At 32.8% G+C, this 21,657-nt stretch overlaps 1 protein-coding gene across 1 annotated transcript in view; it reads left to right on the forward strand.

The window, feature by feature from the left end:
- SLC4A10 (solute carrier family 4 member 10) overlaps positions 1-21,657 on the forward strand; it is a 307,725-nt gene that overhangs the window by 214,570 nt on the left and 71,498 nt on the right. The window contains 5 exon segments of the mRNA XM_079131852.1: positions 3,271-3,359; positions 4,350-4,439; positions 9,283-9,440; positions 13,138-13,225; positions 21,095-21,241. Coding sequence (XP_078987978.1) covers positions 3,271-3,359; positions 4,350-4,439; positions 9,283-9,440; positions 13,138-13,225; positions 21,095-21,241 — 572 coding nt within the window.

The raw sequence follows: 21,657 nt of genomic DNA on the forward strand, positions 1-21,657 counted from the left end.
TGGACAGATTATGATTGACAAGAAAATTATAAAAAATTACTTCAACATATGAGAATTCTAATAGTTCTATGAACCATAAACCATGGTGAATTTTAGTTCCATAAATGTAGCAAATAAAAATTTGCTATTTTTAAAGGCTTATCTTTTTTTTTTTTTTACAAATAACCCAAACCAAACTTGTTAATTTTTAAATAATAATACTTGCACATTTTTCTGTATTCTGCCAACTTGTCAAAACTGTTCTGAAGAGATTAGCATTTAATGTATTCTTTTGTCTCAACAAATTAATGCAAATTTTAACAAATAATACTAGGATTTGAAATGCTCCTTAAAATTTGTAGGACTTTTGAGATGATAAGTACATTTTACTACTTCTCCAAAATATAAAAGATATAAAATTTATGCTTTATTTTCCTACCTTATAGTCTGGTAGTTTTTATGCCTTTTCCCCCTGCATTAGCATATATTCTGTGCATACATCTAGAATGTAGAAATAGCAAAGAATTTATTATAATCTAGTATATCTCCTGCCAAATACTCTCAACTAGATCATTATCAATCACTCTTAAAATATTCAAAGAAAATAGTTCCTAAATCACTTTCTTATTATCAACTTTATAAGATAATATTTTGTAAAACTTTTTAATCATCTTAGAACAAGAATAGAATAGAACAATAAATTGCAAAATAACTTTTAATTATTATGTTAACATTTATGATTAAAATTATTTGCAAGTGTAAGTATAGAGGCCAATGTTTTAAACATATTACATTAACTAAAAATAATTTGTGAAATGTTCTACTGAAAGTATACAAAGAAAAACAAAAGATATTCGATTTCTTCAAATTTTAAGTTCCAACATACTTTCCATCTGATTCAATCTCTTCGAAGTTGATGATTTTGCATTGGGTTACTTTCTTTTCACATGTGTATACTTACAGAATTAAATAATTGTTCTTTCATGTAGTTTTATTCCACATGAAATAAATTATTGTAAGAAAGCAGATACATGTTTATTTAATTTTCCCATGACTTATGTTTCACCACTCAATTTTATGGAACATTCAATAAATTTAGTTTTAAATATATCTAATGTTCTAACTCATGAAAATATGGAGAAAATGATGTGAAACTGGTGATTGAAGACATCTGTTAGTAGCATAAATGCATTATGTAAAAGGGTTTTTAAAAATTACAGTTATTATTTTGAGAATGATAAATTGAATGGCTGCTAATGAACAGTTCACAGTGAAAGCAGCACATTGCATTTAGAAATGGGAGAATGGAAATATTTTATGTACTTTGTCTGACATTTCTCTGAACTTTATAAATTTCCCTGCAATATGATGTAATCAAAACTCACATACAATATCATGCTAAGTGAGATAAGCCAATCTCAAAAAACCAAAGGATGAATGATCTCTCTGATAAGTGGATGATGACACATAATGGGGGGTGGGAGGGAGGCAAGAATGGAGGAAAGAGGGACTGTATAGGGGGAAAAGAGGGGTGGGAGGGGTGGGGGAGAAGGAAAAAATAACAGAATGAATCAAACACCATTACCCTATGTAAATGTATGATTATACAAATAGTGTGCCTCTACTCCATGTACAAACAGAGAAACAAGTTGTACCCCATTTTTTTACAATAAAAAAAACCTCACATACATGGACTGAGATGAATTTACGTTAAAAAGTTGCTTATTCTATTTTCACCAAATATTATATTTTACTTTGTTTAGCAAAAGTGGAGGAATATTTAAGCTCCAGAAGTATCTTAAGTCTGTTTCTTTCTGACAATATAACAATTTTAAATCATAAAATTGTTCCTATTAGTAACTGACCCCTACTGAGAGGCTTAATATTGCAAAAATGATAGAGTTTTTAATCACACTTGGTGATTTCTAGGTAACAAAATAGGTGAGCTTTCAGGGGAGAATATAAAGGGAGCAGTTTTTTTTTTTTTTTTTTTTTTTTGTAAGTATAACTGGAATTATAAAAGTTTGAATGAAGACCACAATAATTGCAGAAGATGGGAATAGAAAGAGGAGTTTGGAATAATTGGAATAACTGAGATTTAGGTAGGTAGAAAGAAGAACTAGGTAGAGAGAGTTTTTTTTTTAATATTTTTAGTTGTAGATGAACACTTTTGTTTATTTATTTTTATGTGGTGCTGAGGATCGAACCCAGTGCCTCACACATGCTAGGTAAGCGCTCTACCACTAAGCTACAACCCCAGACCGGAGAGAGTATTTCTGATGTCTAAGACTGATGAGAGTTAAGTGAAATATTTTGGAGTCATTGAGTTAAGGTCATAAATGTGGTCAAAGCTTCAGAGTTGGGTTGTCATCACTCATCTTACAGTAAGAGGAACAAGGAGAGATGAAAAGAGGTGGGGAAGAAACATACATGAGATGTTAAGTAAATCTTCGTCACTTAACTCTGAACTATGGATAGATTTTAGATGATTTATCATTGCAAATAATATTTTGTAGAGAATGATGAGATTTAACTTTTTCCATTCAGTGTCACATTCCCAGCTCTGCTCTCAACTTAACTAATGTAATCTGCACTATAATAGGGAAAAGAACTACAAAATAATTGCTTTGGTTAGTGTTAAAAGAAAACTAATACAACCCAAGTTTATTGATTTTACATACTAGCCCAATATCAGTCTGCTTATGTAATTGAACAGTCACATTCATTAAAATTATAGTGTTCATACTGTATTAATGAAGATATTTCTAACTGAACACCTAATACAGAAACCTCTAAAAGTTATTGCTGAAAAACATATTGGTTTGGCTTTTCAGATGCAATAGGACCTAAAAGTGATAGGTAATTTTTTAATTAGCATTCATTCTTCTTTGTTTTATGTTTTAAATTCTTCATTCTGGGCTTAAATCTTAATTGATGTCTATCTTTTTTATATATACCATTATCTTGATTGATATTTGGAAATCAATAATGTTTCAAAATCATGATTAGATTTAGGTAGTTTGTAAGCATTCTTTCTTCAGAGAGAATGATCTCTAAAGTTTTAAACTGAGAATGTTTAAATTTTATTGACTGATTTCTCCCATTTCTATCTGTAACTGTTAAGAATTTTGTATTGATCCAGATCTAGTTTTATCGATCCTTTATGCTTATATTACAAAACTTATTAAGAAATCTGTTAGTCTAGTTTAAGTGAAGTTGATATTTCACTCAGTATATCCAGAATTATGTAAATAATTTTTTGTATTTTGTAATAACAATCTCTTTTAGCAGGTCAGGTTGTCTCTCCTCAGTCTGCTCCTGCTTGTGTTGAAAATAAAAATGATGTTAGCAGAGAAAACAGCACTGTGGACTTTAGCAAGGTAAACTTTTCTTTTTTCTCTCTCATCTAAGAAAGTTGCTCAATTACTATTAGAAATTACTACCTATTTTAGGAGGTGTTGACATAATTCTTTTGCATACACATCTTTCGTTTCTTAGTCAAAGCTTGAAATCGATATAGTTCATGTTAGTATTAAGTGCACATGTACTGTTTTGCTTATTAAAAACTGAACTTGTAAGTTTTATGCACAATTTTCAGTATTCAGCCACTTGGTATAATGTATTTCTTCCAATAAAATAAATAACTGGACTTCACAGGGATTTTAACATAAGTTTAGTCTGATGTTTAAAAAATTTTACTAGTATTTTTTTCAAAATCACTTTTATGGTATTTATGGAAAAACAAATTATATAATATAAATCTTTATTGTCATTATAATTCAGTAATTAGTGTAAGGAAATAATCGAAGGACATGGTAAAACTGAGCTGTTTGGAATAAAAGCACACTAAAGATGACTGTGTTGATGGATACATCTAATTGGAGACAATTCAAAAGAAATCATTTACTTGAACATATTCTAAGAAAATAATGAGTCAGTGAAAATAATGAGTTAGGTTGGCAAATTCCTGATACATATGTGCCATTGTAAGTTATCAAAACTAGCATTTGAATAGAAAAGAGAAATTTTAATACTCATCAAAAATAAGAAGGGCAAACAATTCTCTTTATCTGAGTGGCTGAAACAGTAATAACTGAGCTAATACTTTGATAAAGTCCTTAGTGCTGGCAATGGTTACAATAGTGACTAGTGGGATAAGGCGGGAATGGGAGGCTGCTGGGAAAAGAGGAAGTTGTCTGACTCAAGGTTCTGAAAACATTAATAATAATCAGCTCCTAGGATTTGTTTCAGCATTGATGTGACAATGTCTAAGTGATCTAGGTCTAGTTATGTGCATGTTCTCCTCTGATGCCTGGTGGAGTCTCACGGGAGCCTGGTAAACAGCTTAAGTCTGTTAATTATGCGTGCAGGGACTGGGAGGCCAGCAAAAGGGGCACACTAGTCCATGTGGGATGAAACAAAGGCATGAAAAAGGACCTCCACACCAGCAAGAGAGAGAGGTGAGGGCATCCTCGGGCTACATTTCTACAGTGGTTCAGAGCTCATTTCACTGTATGGAGGCATGTGATTCAAATATTCAGCCGGTTCAAATGTATTCCATCTGCCACTCCAAAAATTATATTTTAAGGCATTACATCTTCATTCATCTGAAAGTTGGAATAAAATTGTCATCAACTGCCATAATTTAATTTGTGATATTCTTAATATGAAACAATATCTTAAAAGCCATGACATATAAAATTGATTATTCATTTATGCAAACATTAACAGTATAACAAGGGCATATTTAACATTCTCGAAAACAATAGTTATAAACTTTGTAGCTCATCCTTTCAAATTAATTACCTTTTAACTTTCTAAAATAATATAACACACACTGAATTTTTATATACTCTATGTCATTTTGGTTTTTGTTATGTGACCTATTTTTGCAGCCTTCGAAAATGTATCATCACCTATGAAAGAATATGAAGATTGCCAATTGAAGATAGTAGTCTCATTTTCAGATCTCACCAAATAGTCAGAACTGGAAACAATTAAAAATAGATGTTTTACTTTAATCCTTTTCTTCATCATCACTTTTCCATCCACTGGTCCATTTAATTGGGAAGTTAAATTTTTCAGAGCCCTCTACTTAGTGTCTGCCTTTGGTGTTCCTCAGGTTCTTGTCCTTAGAATGGTGCATTGGAAAGAACATGACTTTTGAGACCCTGAATCCTGACTCTTGTATTTATAAATTATCTGATCACTGCGAAATTCTCTGAACTTCAGACTTTTCATTTATAAAATAAGAATAATAATACGTATTTGTGGTTTTGTTGTAAAAGTCAATGAAAGAGAGAGAACCTGGCAGGGAGCTGGGCATATAGTAGATGCTCAAGAAAGATGACTTCTATTATTATTGTTATATTAATATTAGTGGAAATTGAAGTAACAAAACAAATAACAAACCAGATTTTAATATGTTTTTGTATATATGTGATTTTGGGGCCTTAAATAGTGCTTGGGATGTGTTTGTTGAATGAATCCACCTACAAGATTCAAAATAATTTGAGCCTTTAGTTTTGAAATCAAAAGACAACAAGAAAAACAAATAACATTCCTAACTATAACCTGGAAGGGCAGAGAAGTAGGGTTTAGATAGAACAGTAGTGATCCATCACTATGGAAACAATTTTTAGTGCCAGATTTTGCAGGTGGATGAGTTAACATTTTTTCTTATTAGCCTAATGATTTCAGTTTGGTAGTGAATTAATCAAAGCTCAGCTAATCTCCAGGTTGTAATGTATATTTAAATGTCTTAAGTCTTAATATGTGGAATCCAAACCCTAGTAGAATTCTGAGATGTTAAAATAATGGTCTTTATTTACTTATTCGCCTAATGTGACTTGACCTGATAGTCTACCTACCTTCAAGCTACATATTTTTAGTCCATCCACAGATAGGCCCATCAAATTTATGCATTGAAGAAGTACTTTAGAACTTAAGCTGAATTTCTAGGTTTTAGCTCTTTCTATAGTGCTTTAAAAAGATTTGTCAAAACACTACATACCTCTTTCTTTATAAATTGACAGTAGAATATATGTCAGTAGTGTTTCTTTTATTACAAATGACCCAAAGAAGGTTTTATATAGTTTCCTAGAAAGAACCTTCTTCTATATCTAGCTTTAGTTTGAAAACATATTATAAAGAGTTGGATTATTAAATCCTAGAACTGTAGGAAACCTGAGACTGACAACAAAGCTGAATTCCAGAGAGATTAAGAGAAGGGCTCAAGATAATATTGGCTAGTTGGTATCAAAATGGCAATTCCTCCTCAGATTCTCTGACTTTCTTGTACTTTCTATAAGAGGCTCGAGATGTAAGATTTCTTCTTAAATTTCTGCTGTTTTCCCTTAATTTGTCAGTGTGGAGCTTGCCTAGATACTTTCAGTTCTGCCATGGTCTTGCTTAACCTTGTTCTCTATGAACAGTTTTTCATTCATGGCTTACATACCAAATGCTCAGAATAAAGAATCTGTCTCTTAGCATGACAGTGAAGTCTGAAGAGCCCAGAAACATTAGTGTAAATCCAGACTCAGAAAAGACAGCTCCATTCCTTGGAGGTTCCATTTAGAGGCTTGAAAACTTCCAGAATTTCTTTCTGTCCATTCCAAATGTTTAAATCCACTTGAGAATTAATTGTCTTAGGGATGTTGGTCAACCTAGATTCACAGAGATGTTTTTAGGTAGCTATAATTTATGATCCTTAAGATGTGATTTTTTTTTTTATATTAATAGGTAGGGATATTGCCAAATAAGATATTTTTATGAATTATATAGTTACACAAATACAAAAATATAGGTCTAGGCCAGGAATAACATAATAATATAACTATTATAACATAAAATCCCTTATCCCTGAAATACATGTCTACTCCAAGAATAATATAATGTAATGAGTATAAGACAATACACCTAACTATAATGTATTGCATTTCAAATTGAAAGACAAAACTGCTAATCTGAAATTAAATTCTGTATACTTTAATGTGTTTTCTAAATAACAGGTATCAATGATGTAGTAGGTATCATATAATTTTTAAAAATCCTGTATGAGGGCCATAATTTTTCAAAAATCAAACTATTTTAGAATACTATGTAGTATTTGATTTAATTAAATTTTATCTGTAATTGCCACCTGCCTGAAGCATAGACTTTAATAGGTAAGACTATGGCATTTATTGAATAATAAATGAGTTTAAAGACATTTTTCAGGGGTGGAATTTAAATTTCAGGTATTTAGAAATCTCACATTTATTACAATTATAGATTTTCTTAAAAATTATTTTATCATTTTAAATTTTGTCCTAGTGTATTAATATATTATCACTGTTCTTTCTATTGGGATAAAAACATAATTGTTTATTTTTATAAGCTCTGAAAGACTTAGGAAATTGTACTGTTTTTCTCACAGGATTAATAATATATGGCAACTCTCCTATTCCCTTCTTGAGATTTTTAACAGTATAGTGAAAATGTAAATCATTACTAATTAATAGCAGTCTCAATGTATCTATTAGCTAGAGGAGTTAAGTATTGAAATCTCATGAAATTAACCTTACTTATTAAAGTAAATTCCTTTGTACAAACCAGATTTAAAAAAAGAAGTTTAAATTCTGTAAAAGAAACATTTATCACACAATATTCTATATTATTTATGAAAAATTTGTATAAATAAATTTATAAATTTATATTTGGAAGTATATTTGTAGGGTAAAAACTTTGGAATTTATAATATTTATCAATTATTTCTTTTATAGGCAGTTTTACTTTGTTAAATCACTTTCCTTTTTCTTAAAAAAGATATTGGTTGTATTTGACATTTTTAATAAACTAGTATAGATTACCTTTACATTTAATCCTTGTAATGAAATTAATACTTCACAAACTGAATATTATGTTTTTGATATCCTTGTCCTGCAGAAAGATAATTCATTATAAACATTCCAAAGAGCTTATTGAAGTCTCAATTTCAAAATACAACAGATTTAATAAGGTCACTATAGGTGGCTGTGAATTTTATAAGGTACTCCTAGAGGTTTTAAATATTTTTACCTTCAACTCTTGGACAAAAAAAAATGTCTTCAACTTATTAAACCAGCCTAAAAACATCTTTTTGGCCTCACCCCTGTTTGCAGGAGCTTTTTCCTCTCTCTCTTGGCTATTCTCACTTTGATCTTTGGCCCCCATTTCATTAACAGGAGAGTATAAAAAAACTTACTAGAGAAGATGAACTATTCTCCTAAAAACATAGTTCCATGAAAAGCAACTCAAGTAAATCAGAAATAAGAAATGGGCCTTATAATTTTACTATAAAGTCATTGCTTGGTTTTCACTAAAGTCCTATGTATAAAAATTGATATTTATTCTTAAATATTTTTACATTCGTTTTTCAGACACAACTCTTTACATTTAGCATTTCTTCCTGTTAATGATCACTTTTGTTTTATGTTCATTCATTCAGTCATAGACATTTCATGTTAGAAATTCTGTGGATGTTTAGCAATGCCTAATATTGAAACTTTTTTCTTGTTTTCTCCATTGTGTTACTGAAATTCTCTAATAAGAAACTACAATTGAAGAAGTAGCATGCCAAGTATAAAACATGAATAATGTAGAACAATTAGAATAAAGATGAAGACTAAAGTTATAATTTATACTGTAAGAAGAAACATGATTATTTCTTTTGAAATAACCATGTTGATTATTAACTTAAAAATGTATTATGTAAAATTAAGACAATCTGGCACAAAAATATTAAATTTGTTTATAAATGCTAATTAATATATGGTTACAGTATATTTATTTATGTGTACTACTCTCCCCACCAAATTTCAAGATTGCTGATTTTAAAAAAGCTTCTTTTAAAAGTAGTGAATAGAAAAACTGAATATTCATCTTATTGATGACAAATTAAAGGCATCTACAAGTAAAGAAAAGAGTCATGTGGGTGTGTTTGGTGCACACCTGTAATTTAGATACTTGGGAGACCAACGAAGGAGGATAGCAAGTTTGAGCCCAGCCTCAGCAACATAGTGAGATCCTGTCTCAAAATAAAATAAAAAGGGCTGAGGAGGTAGGTCAGTGGCAGAGCAATCCCAGGTACTGAAAAAAAAAAAAAAAAAAAAAAAGAGGAAACAAAAAAAGAAAGAAATTATTATACAAAAAGGGCAAATGAGATATTTAGCTGTATTATTTAAACTGTATTTATTGATGGATTATATATATAAAGCAATGTGCTAATTTTTTACCACTTTGTTCCAATTTTGATTTGCCTATTTTACTTTGTGATAATCACAGGTTGATCTGCATTTTATGAAAAAGATTCCTCCAGGTGCTGAAGCTTCAAACATCTTAGTTGGAGAACTGGAGTTCTTAGACAGAACTGTGGTTGCATTTGTCAGGTTGTCTCCAGCTGTCTTGCTTCAAGGACTGGCCGAAGTCCCAATTCCAACCAGGTATAAAGTATCAGAACATCTTTTACATTTTTTTTGAAGCATTTTGTGTGCGTGGCAGGGTCGGGGGAGAAAATGAGGATTAAATATAATTTCCTGGTAGAGTTTTGATAAGAAACCAACATGTCATCGGCAAAACTACTGATTCCTGTTTGTAAGAGAGAGGGAAAAGTGCTTTAAAAATTATTCTATCATTTCCTCCTCCTTTTCAAACTTCTATGTTTCATTTTACACTTGCTTCTTATCCCTGGGTACCCTATATAATAAAACAAACCTACTTTACATTTTTTTGGTTAACAAAAAAGTGACTAAGTGTTAGACTTTTCTCAGTGTTTAAACTGTGTGCTCAAGATAGAGAGGATCCTGTACAGGAGTGTAGTCAAACTCAGAAAGATTAAAATTTTCAAGATTTGGCTCGTATTTGAGTAGGCCCTAAAAATTAATATAAGTGCCATAATTAGGAGAGCTTCTGCCATATCAAAGGTACTGTACATTTCAGTGCTAGGCACAGTGTGCTCTCATCCATGGGGCCTGAAGAATCACTGGAAGCAGCACAGTGAAAGTATGGTTGACTGAATCAAAAGTACAAGTTCAATTTGATTTCCTGAATTTGTTTCTCATCTGAGTATATATAAATAGCTTAGTGATAATTCAAACTAAATTGTGTTTTCATTTATCCTTATTTTATAGATATAAAACTGTCCCTGGACAAAATTGTTAAAAAAAAATACAAAAATATAATAAAACACTGACTTTAACATGCTTGGTTCCTAGTACAATTATCCAGGGACCTTGTTTTCTTCCCTGCTTGTAACATCAAATGTGATTCCTATGTATAGATTGTCTTTGACTCTGGTTTTATTCTGTAAAACATGATATCTAAGCCCCATTTTCCATGCTGCTTTTGTTTGATGCTATGGCTCCTCCATGCTATAAATATTCCTCCTCTGGCAAACATGGAATGCCTTAGTCAGGTTGAAATGATGAAAAGTCGAAGTGCTGAGGCAAGGGGTTTGGAAAATATGCTTCCTCTACAGACCTCTGATCTTAACTGAAAACATAGCCAATTATATCTCTCCATACTTTGAGTACAGATAAGATATCCAGAAATATGGAATAGTGCAGTTAGGAGAGGTCTCATTTTATGAGGGCTCAGTTGACTGGAATGGGATTTAATGTTGGAGTTCCTGTGTCTCACTCTGTGGTTTGAGGGAGAAAGCTACTCTTTTTGTTAGCTTTCCATCATGATGACAGACTTAATAACATAACTTAAAAGGGGAAAGACTTTAGTTTTGTACATAGTTTCAGTCCATGGTCAGTTGGCTCCAAGGCAGAAACATCATGGCAGGAGGGCATGACAGAGGAAAGCTGCTCAGCTTGTGCAGTAGACAAGGAGAGAGAGAAGAGAGAGAAGAGAGAGACATGCCCAGGACAAGATATAGTTCCCAAGGGCAAACCCCAAAGTCACACTCCTTTTTACTAGGACCCACCTTCTGTACTTTCCATTACTTCCCAATAGTCCATTTAAAGTATAAATTCCTTAATAAATTAACCCACCAATGAAGTCAGAGGCTTCGTGATCCAATCACTTCCCATGGACTCCACCTCTGAACACTGCTGCATTTGGGGACTCAGCCTTCAGCACATGAACTTTTTGGGAACACTAAATATCTAAACTATAACACCTAGTTACCATTCAAGTTATAGAAAAATTTTCTGTTTATCCTGGTTGATGACTTACTGATATTTCTGATACATACCAACTTTTATTAAAAAGGGGAAAGGTTGGGCTGGGAGTGTAGCTCAGTGCTAGAGTGCTTGCCTTGCATGCATGAAGCTCTGAGTTCAATCTCTAGTACTTACAAACAAACAAACAAAAACAAATGGGGAAGGGTGAACTCACCATATTAAAGTGGCATCTAATTGGATGATCAAGGCTGTAATTTTCTGTGCAACACCTATAATAGATTCAGAGTTTCTGGGGCACAGATTTGAAGAATCAAACTTACTGACTGTCAAGATATTATTCTGGCAGTTTAGATTTTCTTTTCAGTTGTCCCAGCAGTTTCCACCATTTAGGAAGCTGTCTGGTGAGCTATGAGTAAAATGGTTGCTGTTATGATAATGATAATTCCTGCATTTCAAAGAAAAGAAAAATTCCTAGGAGTAGAAAAAAGCAATAATGAGGTTATATACCCTCACTTTGAAAACTGTCAGGTTTCGGTGACCTCATTTCATACTGACACAGCAAAATATGTGTGGTGAACAATGGGAAAAAAAATTAGGAGCACTGTGGAGCCACCCTGGAAGGAGAGATTCAAAAGACTAGACTAGTTAGGAAAAGTGAAAAATGGAAGAAGATTAGTTAGACAAATAGAATAAAGAAAGCCATTCAGGGGTCCTCATTTTCCTTTTTTAGGAGGACAAGAGGGCACACCATATGAATGGAACAGCAACACATAGTAGAAAATGTAAAAAAAATATCTCTTTTAGGACTTTATAAATAGCCCATGGAAACCTGAAAAGTAGCAAGATGCACATAGTTTAGGACATTTCTCAAAAATATTATGGTTGATAAAGCATCTACCACCATATTCCAATACTCCTGTTTTAAATGTATAGTGGACCTTTCTATACAGTAGAAATTGACTTGGATTCAGTTACATTTTATAAGTTGGATTCTGTAAGGTTGTATAGTATATTTTTGTTGTTGTTGTTTTTTGGGGGGTACTGGGGATTGAACCCAGGGCCTTGTGCTTGCGAGGCAAGCACTCTACCAACTGAGCTATATGCCCAGCCCCAATATATGTTTTATGTAAAAACATGTACAATCTCTAAAGTCTGCAACTGAATGAAGGACAGAATTACAGTGACTATTTCAGTATATCTTACAAAACCATTGGTCTTCATTCTTTGTGGAATAAACCATTTAACAAATGAACACCATAGGATTGTACTGCAAAATATAGGGCATTCTTTAATTTTCACAATTTCCTTCTCATAGACTGGGCAATTACCAGTCCTCCAAAGTTAGAGCACGTATTGATTTCTTTTTAAAAGCACTGGTTGTGTTGATGAATCTGCCAGCCCTTCAACCTAGTTTAGATGGAGTATTATAGTGCAGCTGTTATTTTTATTCCTCTAGCATTGGAATTAATAAAATATTAACTCTGTTTTCTTCTACCTAACTGATCTTTGATTCCTAACAATATTTTTATATTTTATGTAAGATCTACATCTATCTGCAGGGTTTTGATATTATGTTCTGTCTTTATTTATACCATTGTATTATTTTCTAACCCCTTTGAAACTGTTCTCCATTTGGTATACAAGCAAATTTTCTTCCTTCTAATTTGGAAAGGTTTAATCAATTTTACTTTTTCCATCTTTGTCCTCTAAGGATTATAGAATCCTTAAAATTCCTAGCAATGACTGTGCAGGCTGAACAGATAATTCAATGGAGAAATACTGGGATAAAAATGATCTTGTAGTCTCCTTGCTTGAGGATCTTAGGCAAAAGAGTCAATCACTGTAAATTGTTTCAAAATAATAATGAACTGTGAAAGATTATGGAAATATTTTACAATGGTATTCTCATTTCACTAATTCCATTGAGAGGTGTGGTTCTGTCCCTCTAAAAGTATTTTTATATTTCTACCCTGAAACATTTCTCTCTTTTTTTTTTTCCTCTTAATTACAGATTTTTGTTCATTCTTCTGGGACCCCTGGGAAAGGGTCAACAGTACCATGAGATTGGCAGATCAATTGCAACACTCATGACAGATGAGGTATTTATTCAAGTTCCTTGGGAAATTTTTCCCTTACTAGGTACACCTAATGTTTGAAGTTCCTGTTTTTATGACAGTTTGCTGTGATTCAGATTTCACTGTATTGACTTTCATTCTCTCATGTTTCTGTATCAAATTTCCTTGAGGAAAAAAATTGCTCAAAGGGGATTGTAAATTAATACTCAAGAATATAATATTTTAAAATTCCATATTCTGAAGAGAGTTAGTGACAATTAAAATATATTTAGTAGTATCTGCTTTATAGTATATGTGCTGTGAATGTAAGCACCACTGTTTATCATTGCAAATCTTGTTTTGGGCAAAATAATTTTAAGGTCTAAATGAAAAGCAGTGGGGGTTATTTGAATAGTATTCGTGACATCAAAAAAACGTGCAACGTCTGACATCTTTCTGCAGTTACCAAATGTATATGAAGATGTTCTAAACCCTGAGACTCTTTTGACTATTAGAGGCCCTATAGATGGATTTTTAAGGGACCTATCTCTGTGGTAGAGCACACGGATTTTTTTCTGTATGAAAAAAGAAATGTATGTAGATTTTTTTTTAGACTAGAAAAAGATTTCATTAACTTCTCAAAGAGATAAAATGTCTCAAAAAGTAAGATCTTAAAAATAAGAACATAAAAAGTAGTTTGCCATAACTTTTCTCTGACTCCCAAACACATTATGGAAATTTGTTCTTATTGTTAAAGGAAAGAGCAGATGCAAAAGATCACAGAAGGGGCATTAATTCAGTAGTAACTGAACAAATGGGATTATACATTATCTAGAAAATCATCTAAATAATATAATAATGTGTTTATTGGAATGCATGGCTGCAAATACTTGAAAATTCTGTAAAAGGAGCCAATTAGTATTGTATATTACTTTTCTTAGGTTTATGAAGTTGGAAAAATTGAACTTGTGTTTGGGGTTTGACATTATAAACTTTTCTATCTGTTCAAATTAAGTTTTATATGAATTAACTATGGATATTTATACATTGGAAACTAAAAGCTTAGCAAAAACCTTTTTAAAAATCAATTTTCTAAAAGAGATAATTTAATGTGTTAGTTGCTTATGGCTACTGTAAAAAATTACCATGAACTGGATGGCTTAAAACAAGTAGTTTGTTTTCTCATGTGTTTTAGAGGCCAGAAGTCTGAAGTCCAGGTGTCAGCAGAGCCACACCCCCTTAGAAGTACCCTAGGGGAGGGTACTTCTTTATCTCTTTCATTTCTGCTGACTTCTGGTGTTCCCCGCTTATGGCAGAACTTCCATCTCTGCCTCCACATTCATGGGCCTTTCCCCCATGTCTCTGTGTCTTCCCATTTTCTGTTACAATGACATCTGATATTGGATTTAGGGCCCACCTAGGTCCAGGATGATTTCATCTTAAGATCCTTACCTTTATTCTGTCTTCAGCGATTCTTATTTCTATTGGTAGAACTCTCTGAGAAGACTCTCATAGTATCTACTTTCAGTGTTTCCAAATTAATGTTTTACATTTTTTACAGTATTGCAAAATAAACGATACTGTAGTTTGTGAGTTAAGTATTATCACTTTTATGTATATTTATTTCATGTTTTATTATGTTTTGGACAGCATTTCTCTCCATCTAAGACATTAGATCACTACGTAAGATATCTGTGAGATATATCACGTACTATAATGCGAGAGGAGTGTATTATATCACAAAAAGCACATGTGTAGTCTCTTTAGTTCTTGTCCTCCTTTTCCCCAAGTGTGAATCAAAATTATCTCAAGAAGAAAATGTTGGTTCTGAAGTTTTTTTTATTTTTCCAATCAAATGGATATAGAACAACAGGGAAACATTCATGCTTAATAAATTTTAGATTTAGAATGAGAGCAGAGAAGCAGCTTCCTTCAGTTTCTTTGATTAATGAGACTACCTAACTAGAGAACAAGTATCAGGCATCTAATGAAGACTGGGAATGAATCCTTTAGACTTGAAAGTTTTGAATTTAGCTTTAGAAAAATTTGCAATTCTTTGTGTGCACTGGCATACAGAAGCAGAATGCAAAACAGAAAGTTACTCATAATGATAAAAACTATTAACTATAATGGGACATGTTAGTTGTAATAGAATATCGATGGGCTATAAAAAATGGTTCGAATTTATTTATTTATTTATTCAATTATTTCTTCATTTATATTAGTGCTGGGAACCAAATCCAAGGTCTGGCACATATGAGGCAAGCATTTTCACCACTGAGCTATATTCCCCTAATATGTTTAAAATACTTTTAAAAGGAAAAACAGTTGGTTATTGTTCAAAGTCCAGGTGCTTATCTAATTGCTTTGAAGCCTGTTGAATAATTTTGATCATTCAGAATGAAACTGATATGTTGATTTATTGAGTTAACTTGCTAAGAAAATGGTTAATTGTATTATTTTATAAAACTAAGTTCTATGAAAGCAGTAACTGCTGATTTTGACAGGGCTCAAATAAAGATTTGTTGAAATGAACTCTATCCTTTTTTTTTTTTTCCTTTGTCTGTATTGGGAGGGTCCTGTAGCTAGAACCTACCTTTTGTATTTTCAAATCTTTTCATATTTTCAGACTCAGCATAGAACCCTCTGTCAGGGATCAATAACTTTTTAGGAAATGAATTATTTTCTTTTGTGTCTCTGTTATCATATATATCTAAAAAAATATATTTTTTATTAATTTTTCATTTGTTCTGATTAGTTGTACATGACAGTAGAATGCATTTAAACATTTTGATAGATCATATACATTAATGGAGTGTAATTTCTCATTTTTCTGATTGTACATGTTGTAGGATCACATCAGTCATGCAGTCATATATGTACATGAGGTAATAACGTGTGCTTCACTTTACTATCCTTCCTACCCCTATATACTTTCCCCTCCCTTCACTCCCCTCTACCTAATATAAAGTAACTCTATTCTTCCCTAGCTACCCCTGCTATGGTGAATTAGCATCTGCATATCAGAGAAAACATTCCACCTTTGTTTTGGGGGGTTTGGGGGCTTAGAAAATATTTTGATACTATTTTCAATAAAATGTTTATGAAAATCAAATCCCTAATTAAACATTTGTTAAAAAATAAAAAGAACAAATAAAAAATAGATAAAAAGTGAATTAATGCTGAATGTGCAAATCATCCTGCCAATATATTGAATCAATAATAATCCACTTTCTTTGTTGCTATTGAGCTTTACTAGAGGACATCAAATGATTGTGCTTATCAGCACTGCTGCCCATGTATTCAGCCCTTAACATTTGAAAATATTAAGTATCTGAAGAGCTTTTATGTATATAGATACATTGATATTTACCATAATAGAACTTAAAACTGATAAATTTTAAAAATATATCCTTTTAAATTTAAAATAATAGTAAAGCCATTATATATTAACATAAATAACACAGTTTTATGAAAACCAAAGCAAAACCAAAACCAGTTTTACCTTTTTTGATCTGGATTTTCAAGCTAACAGTTTTCTCTCTTTCTTAGATCTTAAGTCAACACTGGCTCTGTTCAGTCAGCAAACATGCTCAACACATGATAGCTACTTAAAATATATGTAGGAAATGAATATCCAGGTCTCCCCCCATCCTAAAAGTAAATGCCTTACTGCTTAATAGTTTCTACCATTGAAGAAATGTTGGCTAAATCTGACTCAAGAGTTTTGAAGGAGCAGTCTGTACTTGATCATGACTATTTTAGTTTTAACTCTTAACATTTTGCAGTCTGATATTTGCCACTAACACTCTACTAAAACTGTTCCCAGTCAGATCACTTACAAATATACTATTGAATGTTCAAACTGATATTACTGAATACCACTTTTTCTTGTTTTATATTTCCCCCATGAAGAAGAGTTAACATTTATTGTGTGTGCTCTGTTTTGATACTAAATCTCTGAAATGTTACTGTTTACCCTGAGGTTATCAATTTTCTTTTTACATTGTGTTCAATGAGTTTTTGTATGTTTCTCAGCATATCTTGGATTGCTTTATGTGTGATATGTAGGTAGAAATACAATTCCATTTTAAATAGATGAGGAATTGGCTCAGTACCATTAATTAATTTTTTTATAATGCCTGTCTTTCAAAAAAATAATCTACCTCTAGCTAACATCACCCTATCTTGAATATAATAACCTTATAAAGAGTTTTGAGCTCTAGTAAAATCAGTCCCTCTCTCGCTGTGTTTCTCATTAACTCCTTTGATAAGTATGATTTGGATAAATATTTATCAGGCACACTGACAGAGATGGTAGGTATTTAGGAATGAACAAAATGGACAAAAGCCTTTTCTTTAAGCCAATAGTCTAGTGGAAAGACAGACTAACATAGAAGTAAAATATATGGCAAATGGAGGTAAGTGCTGTGAAGAGAAGGGAGATAGAGGTGGGAGGAGAAGTGGTGCAAGTTAAGTGGTCAGAGAAGAACTTACTGAGGAGACATTTCAGCCATGAACCCCAAAGGAGGAAAGGGAGCAGTTTGTGCAGATAGCTAAAGGAAGAGTGTTTCAAGAAAACAATAAACAAGGGCAAAGGCTTTGAGGCAAGAGTGTGTCTGAAATACCAGGTGAAATCAAGGAGGACCAGTTGGGCAGGAGCGGGAAAGGTGAGGAGCGGTAGGCAGTGAGGGCAGGAGGGCAGCCAGAAAGTCCGTGTGGCATTCGTAGGTCACACAAGGACACTGAGTTAGAAAAGCTAATGGAGCATTTTGAGGAGAGCATTGAACCTTGACGTCATCCTTAACTCCTGCGTTTCTTTACTCTCCCGAATGTAATCTGTCAGTAAAGCTTCCTGGCTGTGCTTTCACTGTGTGTCCAGAATTCCACTACTTCCCACTTTCTGCACTGTTATAGTCTAGTTTCATCATCACTCGGTTCATGTCACTGTTATTATTCTTTTATTGAAAGCGCCTCCTTGCTCTTTTTTCTGCACTTGTTTCACTTCATTATATTATCGTCCCAATAACTAGAGAAATCTCTCCTCTGCTCAAGACCCTTGAGTGGTTCCCTGCCTCGCGGAGTCAAAGTTCTTACGATGATCCACAAAATCCTGCAGGACTTAAAAAAATTACTGTTATTATTACTACTACTACTTCTACTATTGTACTGGAAACTGAACCAGGTCATTCTACCACTGAGCTATACCTCCAGTTCTTTTTATTTTATTTTTTTATTTTGAGAGAGGATCTTGCCTAGTTGCTGAGACTGGCCTCAAACTTGTGATCCTCCTGTGTCAATCTAGCTGGGATTACAGGCATGTGCCACCCTGCCCCTGCTAGTTTTGCAGGACTTTGCCTCTTCCACCTTTCTTCAGTCCTACTACTTCCCTCTTGCTCATATCAGTCCTAGGAATTGGTGTCTTTGCTGCTTCTTAAACCTGATGTGCGTGGTCTGCACTGGCAGTTCCCTCTGCCTAGACAGTCTTTCTCCTATAGCCACATGGTCTGCACCTTTTGGCCCTTTGCTGAAATAGCTACTGACTGAAGTCTTCGTTAACACTCTTTTTAAAATTATGGCATTCCCTAGTCATGCCCTTATTACCCTTTCCTGTTTCATTTTGTCCACAGAACTTCCCATTATCCACCAAAAATCTGTTTATATTATTTATTTTCCTTCTTCACCTCATTAGAATTTAAACTCTATACTGCATGGTTTTTATTGGTTTGTTCACTGCTATACCCCCAGCACCTAAAGAGTTTAAACAAATATTTATTGATTGAATTTTCAGAATTTGTTTGAAAAGCAGAAACAGATATTAAATTACTAAATACATAGTTAACAATGAATTCTAGTATATCATTATAATTACAGAGAAAGCTATTAAGAAGGAAGAGGTATTAGGAGAGTATTAACAAAATGTCTAATTTTGGCTGAGGGGATCAAGGAAGTTTTCTCTGAGAAATCAGATTGTGTGTGTGTGTGTGTGTGTGTGTAAGAGAAGGGAGAAGAGCAATTCAAAGCAATTAAATTACTTGGGAAATTGGTGATAGGAAAACATTAGCATATACTGTTTATAATTTAAAATCCAAAGTGTATTGTCTATATCTTTGAGGAGTTTTAAATAATAGGAAATCAGCTGCTTTGGACATTGATCTGTCTAAAGCAGGGAATAGGATCATGAGACCTCGAAGCAAATTTTTAATTGAGTGAGATCACATCAAGAAAGATCTCAAGGGCTGGAGTTTCAGTGGTGAAGCGCTTGCCTAGCACATGTAAGGCACTGAGTTTGATCCTCAGCACCACATAAAAATAAATAAATAAAGTTATGACCATCTTACAACTTAAAAAAAAAAAGAAAAAAAAAAAAGAAAGATCTCAAGAGAGTTGATAGTAGCAGGAAAAGAAGAGCAACTAAACTCTCATTAAAGATTATGGACATTTGCAATTCATAAGTGTTCAGATTGGATCTCAGGACCAGGTAAAGATGTGAGTATTTGTAGTATTTGAATTGGGAAGTGAAATGATATTCTGAGCCATAAAATCAGTGGCTTGGGTCAATGATATCTGTGTTTTTAATATTTAAAAAATCTCTTTCTCAAAATATAGCTAAGCCATTTATATCTTTGATGTTTTCTTATTACAATAAGGGGAGACCCTATATCATAATGTTCTATGAAATGTTCTTAGATGGACAGTCAAGAAACAGCCTTTAAAAGTGATCATGATCATCCATCAGCAGTTTAGATTGAGTATCCAACCAGAAACTGAAACAAGTGTTCTGAAAGTAGAATAGAGTATTTGAAAGCAGAACTTTCCTGTAAATTTGGGAATATTTGGTCAGTTTAATACATGCCAAGAGAAAACAATATAGGAATCCCTAGCATCAAATATTTGTCCATTCTGTTTTATCATGTGTAAAATGCAAAAAAATTCTCAGAAATGTTTATTTTATGTGTAGTGTAAATGAATTTGTCCAGTTTCTCCTTATTTTTCCTTTCTTCACTTGTGTTGAGTGTATTTTCCTGTATATGTCAGTCAGGAGAAGTTGAGTTGTGCTGTAGGAAAAGCCGACTAAAATCTCAGTGACTTAAAACAGCAGATGTCACATGGTGCTGAAGGGCCATCACAGGCTGGCAGGGAGGCTCAGCTGATTAGTCACTCAGGCACTCAGGCTCACAGAAACTCAACCTGGACCCGTGTTTTTCAGTTGCTAAACCAGACAGAGATAATGTGATATATCACACACTGGTGGGTAAAACTAGTCAGAGGTGACATATGTGCACCTGAAACCAAATGACGAAGAAGGCAAAAAAGTCTAATTCTACCATGTGTCTCAAAGAAGTCTTGGAAGATCTGTAAACAGCAGAAATGACTACATGTGTGTATATGTGTGTAGGTTGAAAATATAACTCATACTTTGAATGGAAGTAGTTCCTGCACTTTTAAAATATATATCCATGAAGTACTAATTTATAACATTATTGTTCTCAAAATTGAATAAAATTAACCTTTTAAATTCGTTTATGTATATCAGGGTATAATTACAATATTTCTAATGCATTCTACAAATTTTATTCTCTATTTTTAAGCAAGAACTTCCTCTACCAAGTTTGACTTACCCACATATAAGTAACCTTTATCTAGCTTAAATTATTAATTCCAGTTCAATGAACTTCCCTTTCCTTTCCCTTATGCCTCATCTCCAGAAATTTTACCATTCATACTGGCATCCAGAGAAAAATAGATATCTGTGTGGATTCCTAAAATAATGTATAATATTTTACATTAGGATGAGAGCTGCCCATTTCTTCAAAAGGTTAGAATCACATGTGGGATCCTGAGAAATGAAAACACTGAAATCATTAATATTTTATACAACTTTTAAAGTATAAATGGTGTTTCCATCTACAGGTATTTCATGATGTTGCTTATAAAGCTAAAGATCGCAATGACTTGGTATCAGGGATCGATGAATTTCTGGATCAGGTCACTGTTCTCCCTCCTGGAGAATGGGACCCCAGCATTCGAATAGAGCCTCCCAAGAATGTTCCTTCACAGGTACGTATATTTGAAAATACACTTAAAAATGTCATTATTTTGTTTTCTTTTAGAGACATGTCCTAAAATAGTATAATCCTTCAGAAAGGCTCAAATGATTTAAATTATTAGCTCTAAGATAGCTGAAGCATGGATTTACAAAGGCTTTCTTGATACAATCTTGCATGTCCCTGAGAAATTTGGCACTTTGATGACAGGCCACTAAATCAAACAGTCTCATGTTCCTGGAAAGGGATAGTACACTGGAGGAAAATTAAAACTTTAATGACAATAAAGTTTAATGACAAAAAATATGGCCTCAGAAAAAGCCTACTAGCATCCTTTGGTGTTCTGGATGTATTACTTTGAATTTGGCAATTATTAGGAAAATTCCAAGGTCTGGCCTAATCGTTTTATATAGAAAACTTCTTATTACT

The sequence above is a fragment of the Sciurus vulgaris genome (assembly GCF_902686455.1).
Source record: "Sciurus vulgaris genome assembly, chromosome: 3".
Lineage (NCBI taxonomy): Eukaryota > Metazoa > Chordata > Mammalia > Rodentia > Sciuridae > Sciurus > Sciurus vulgaris.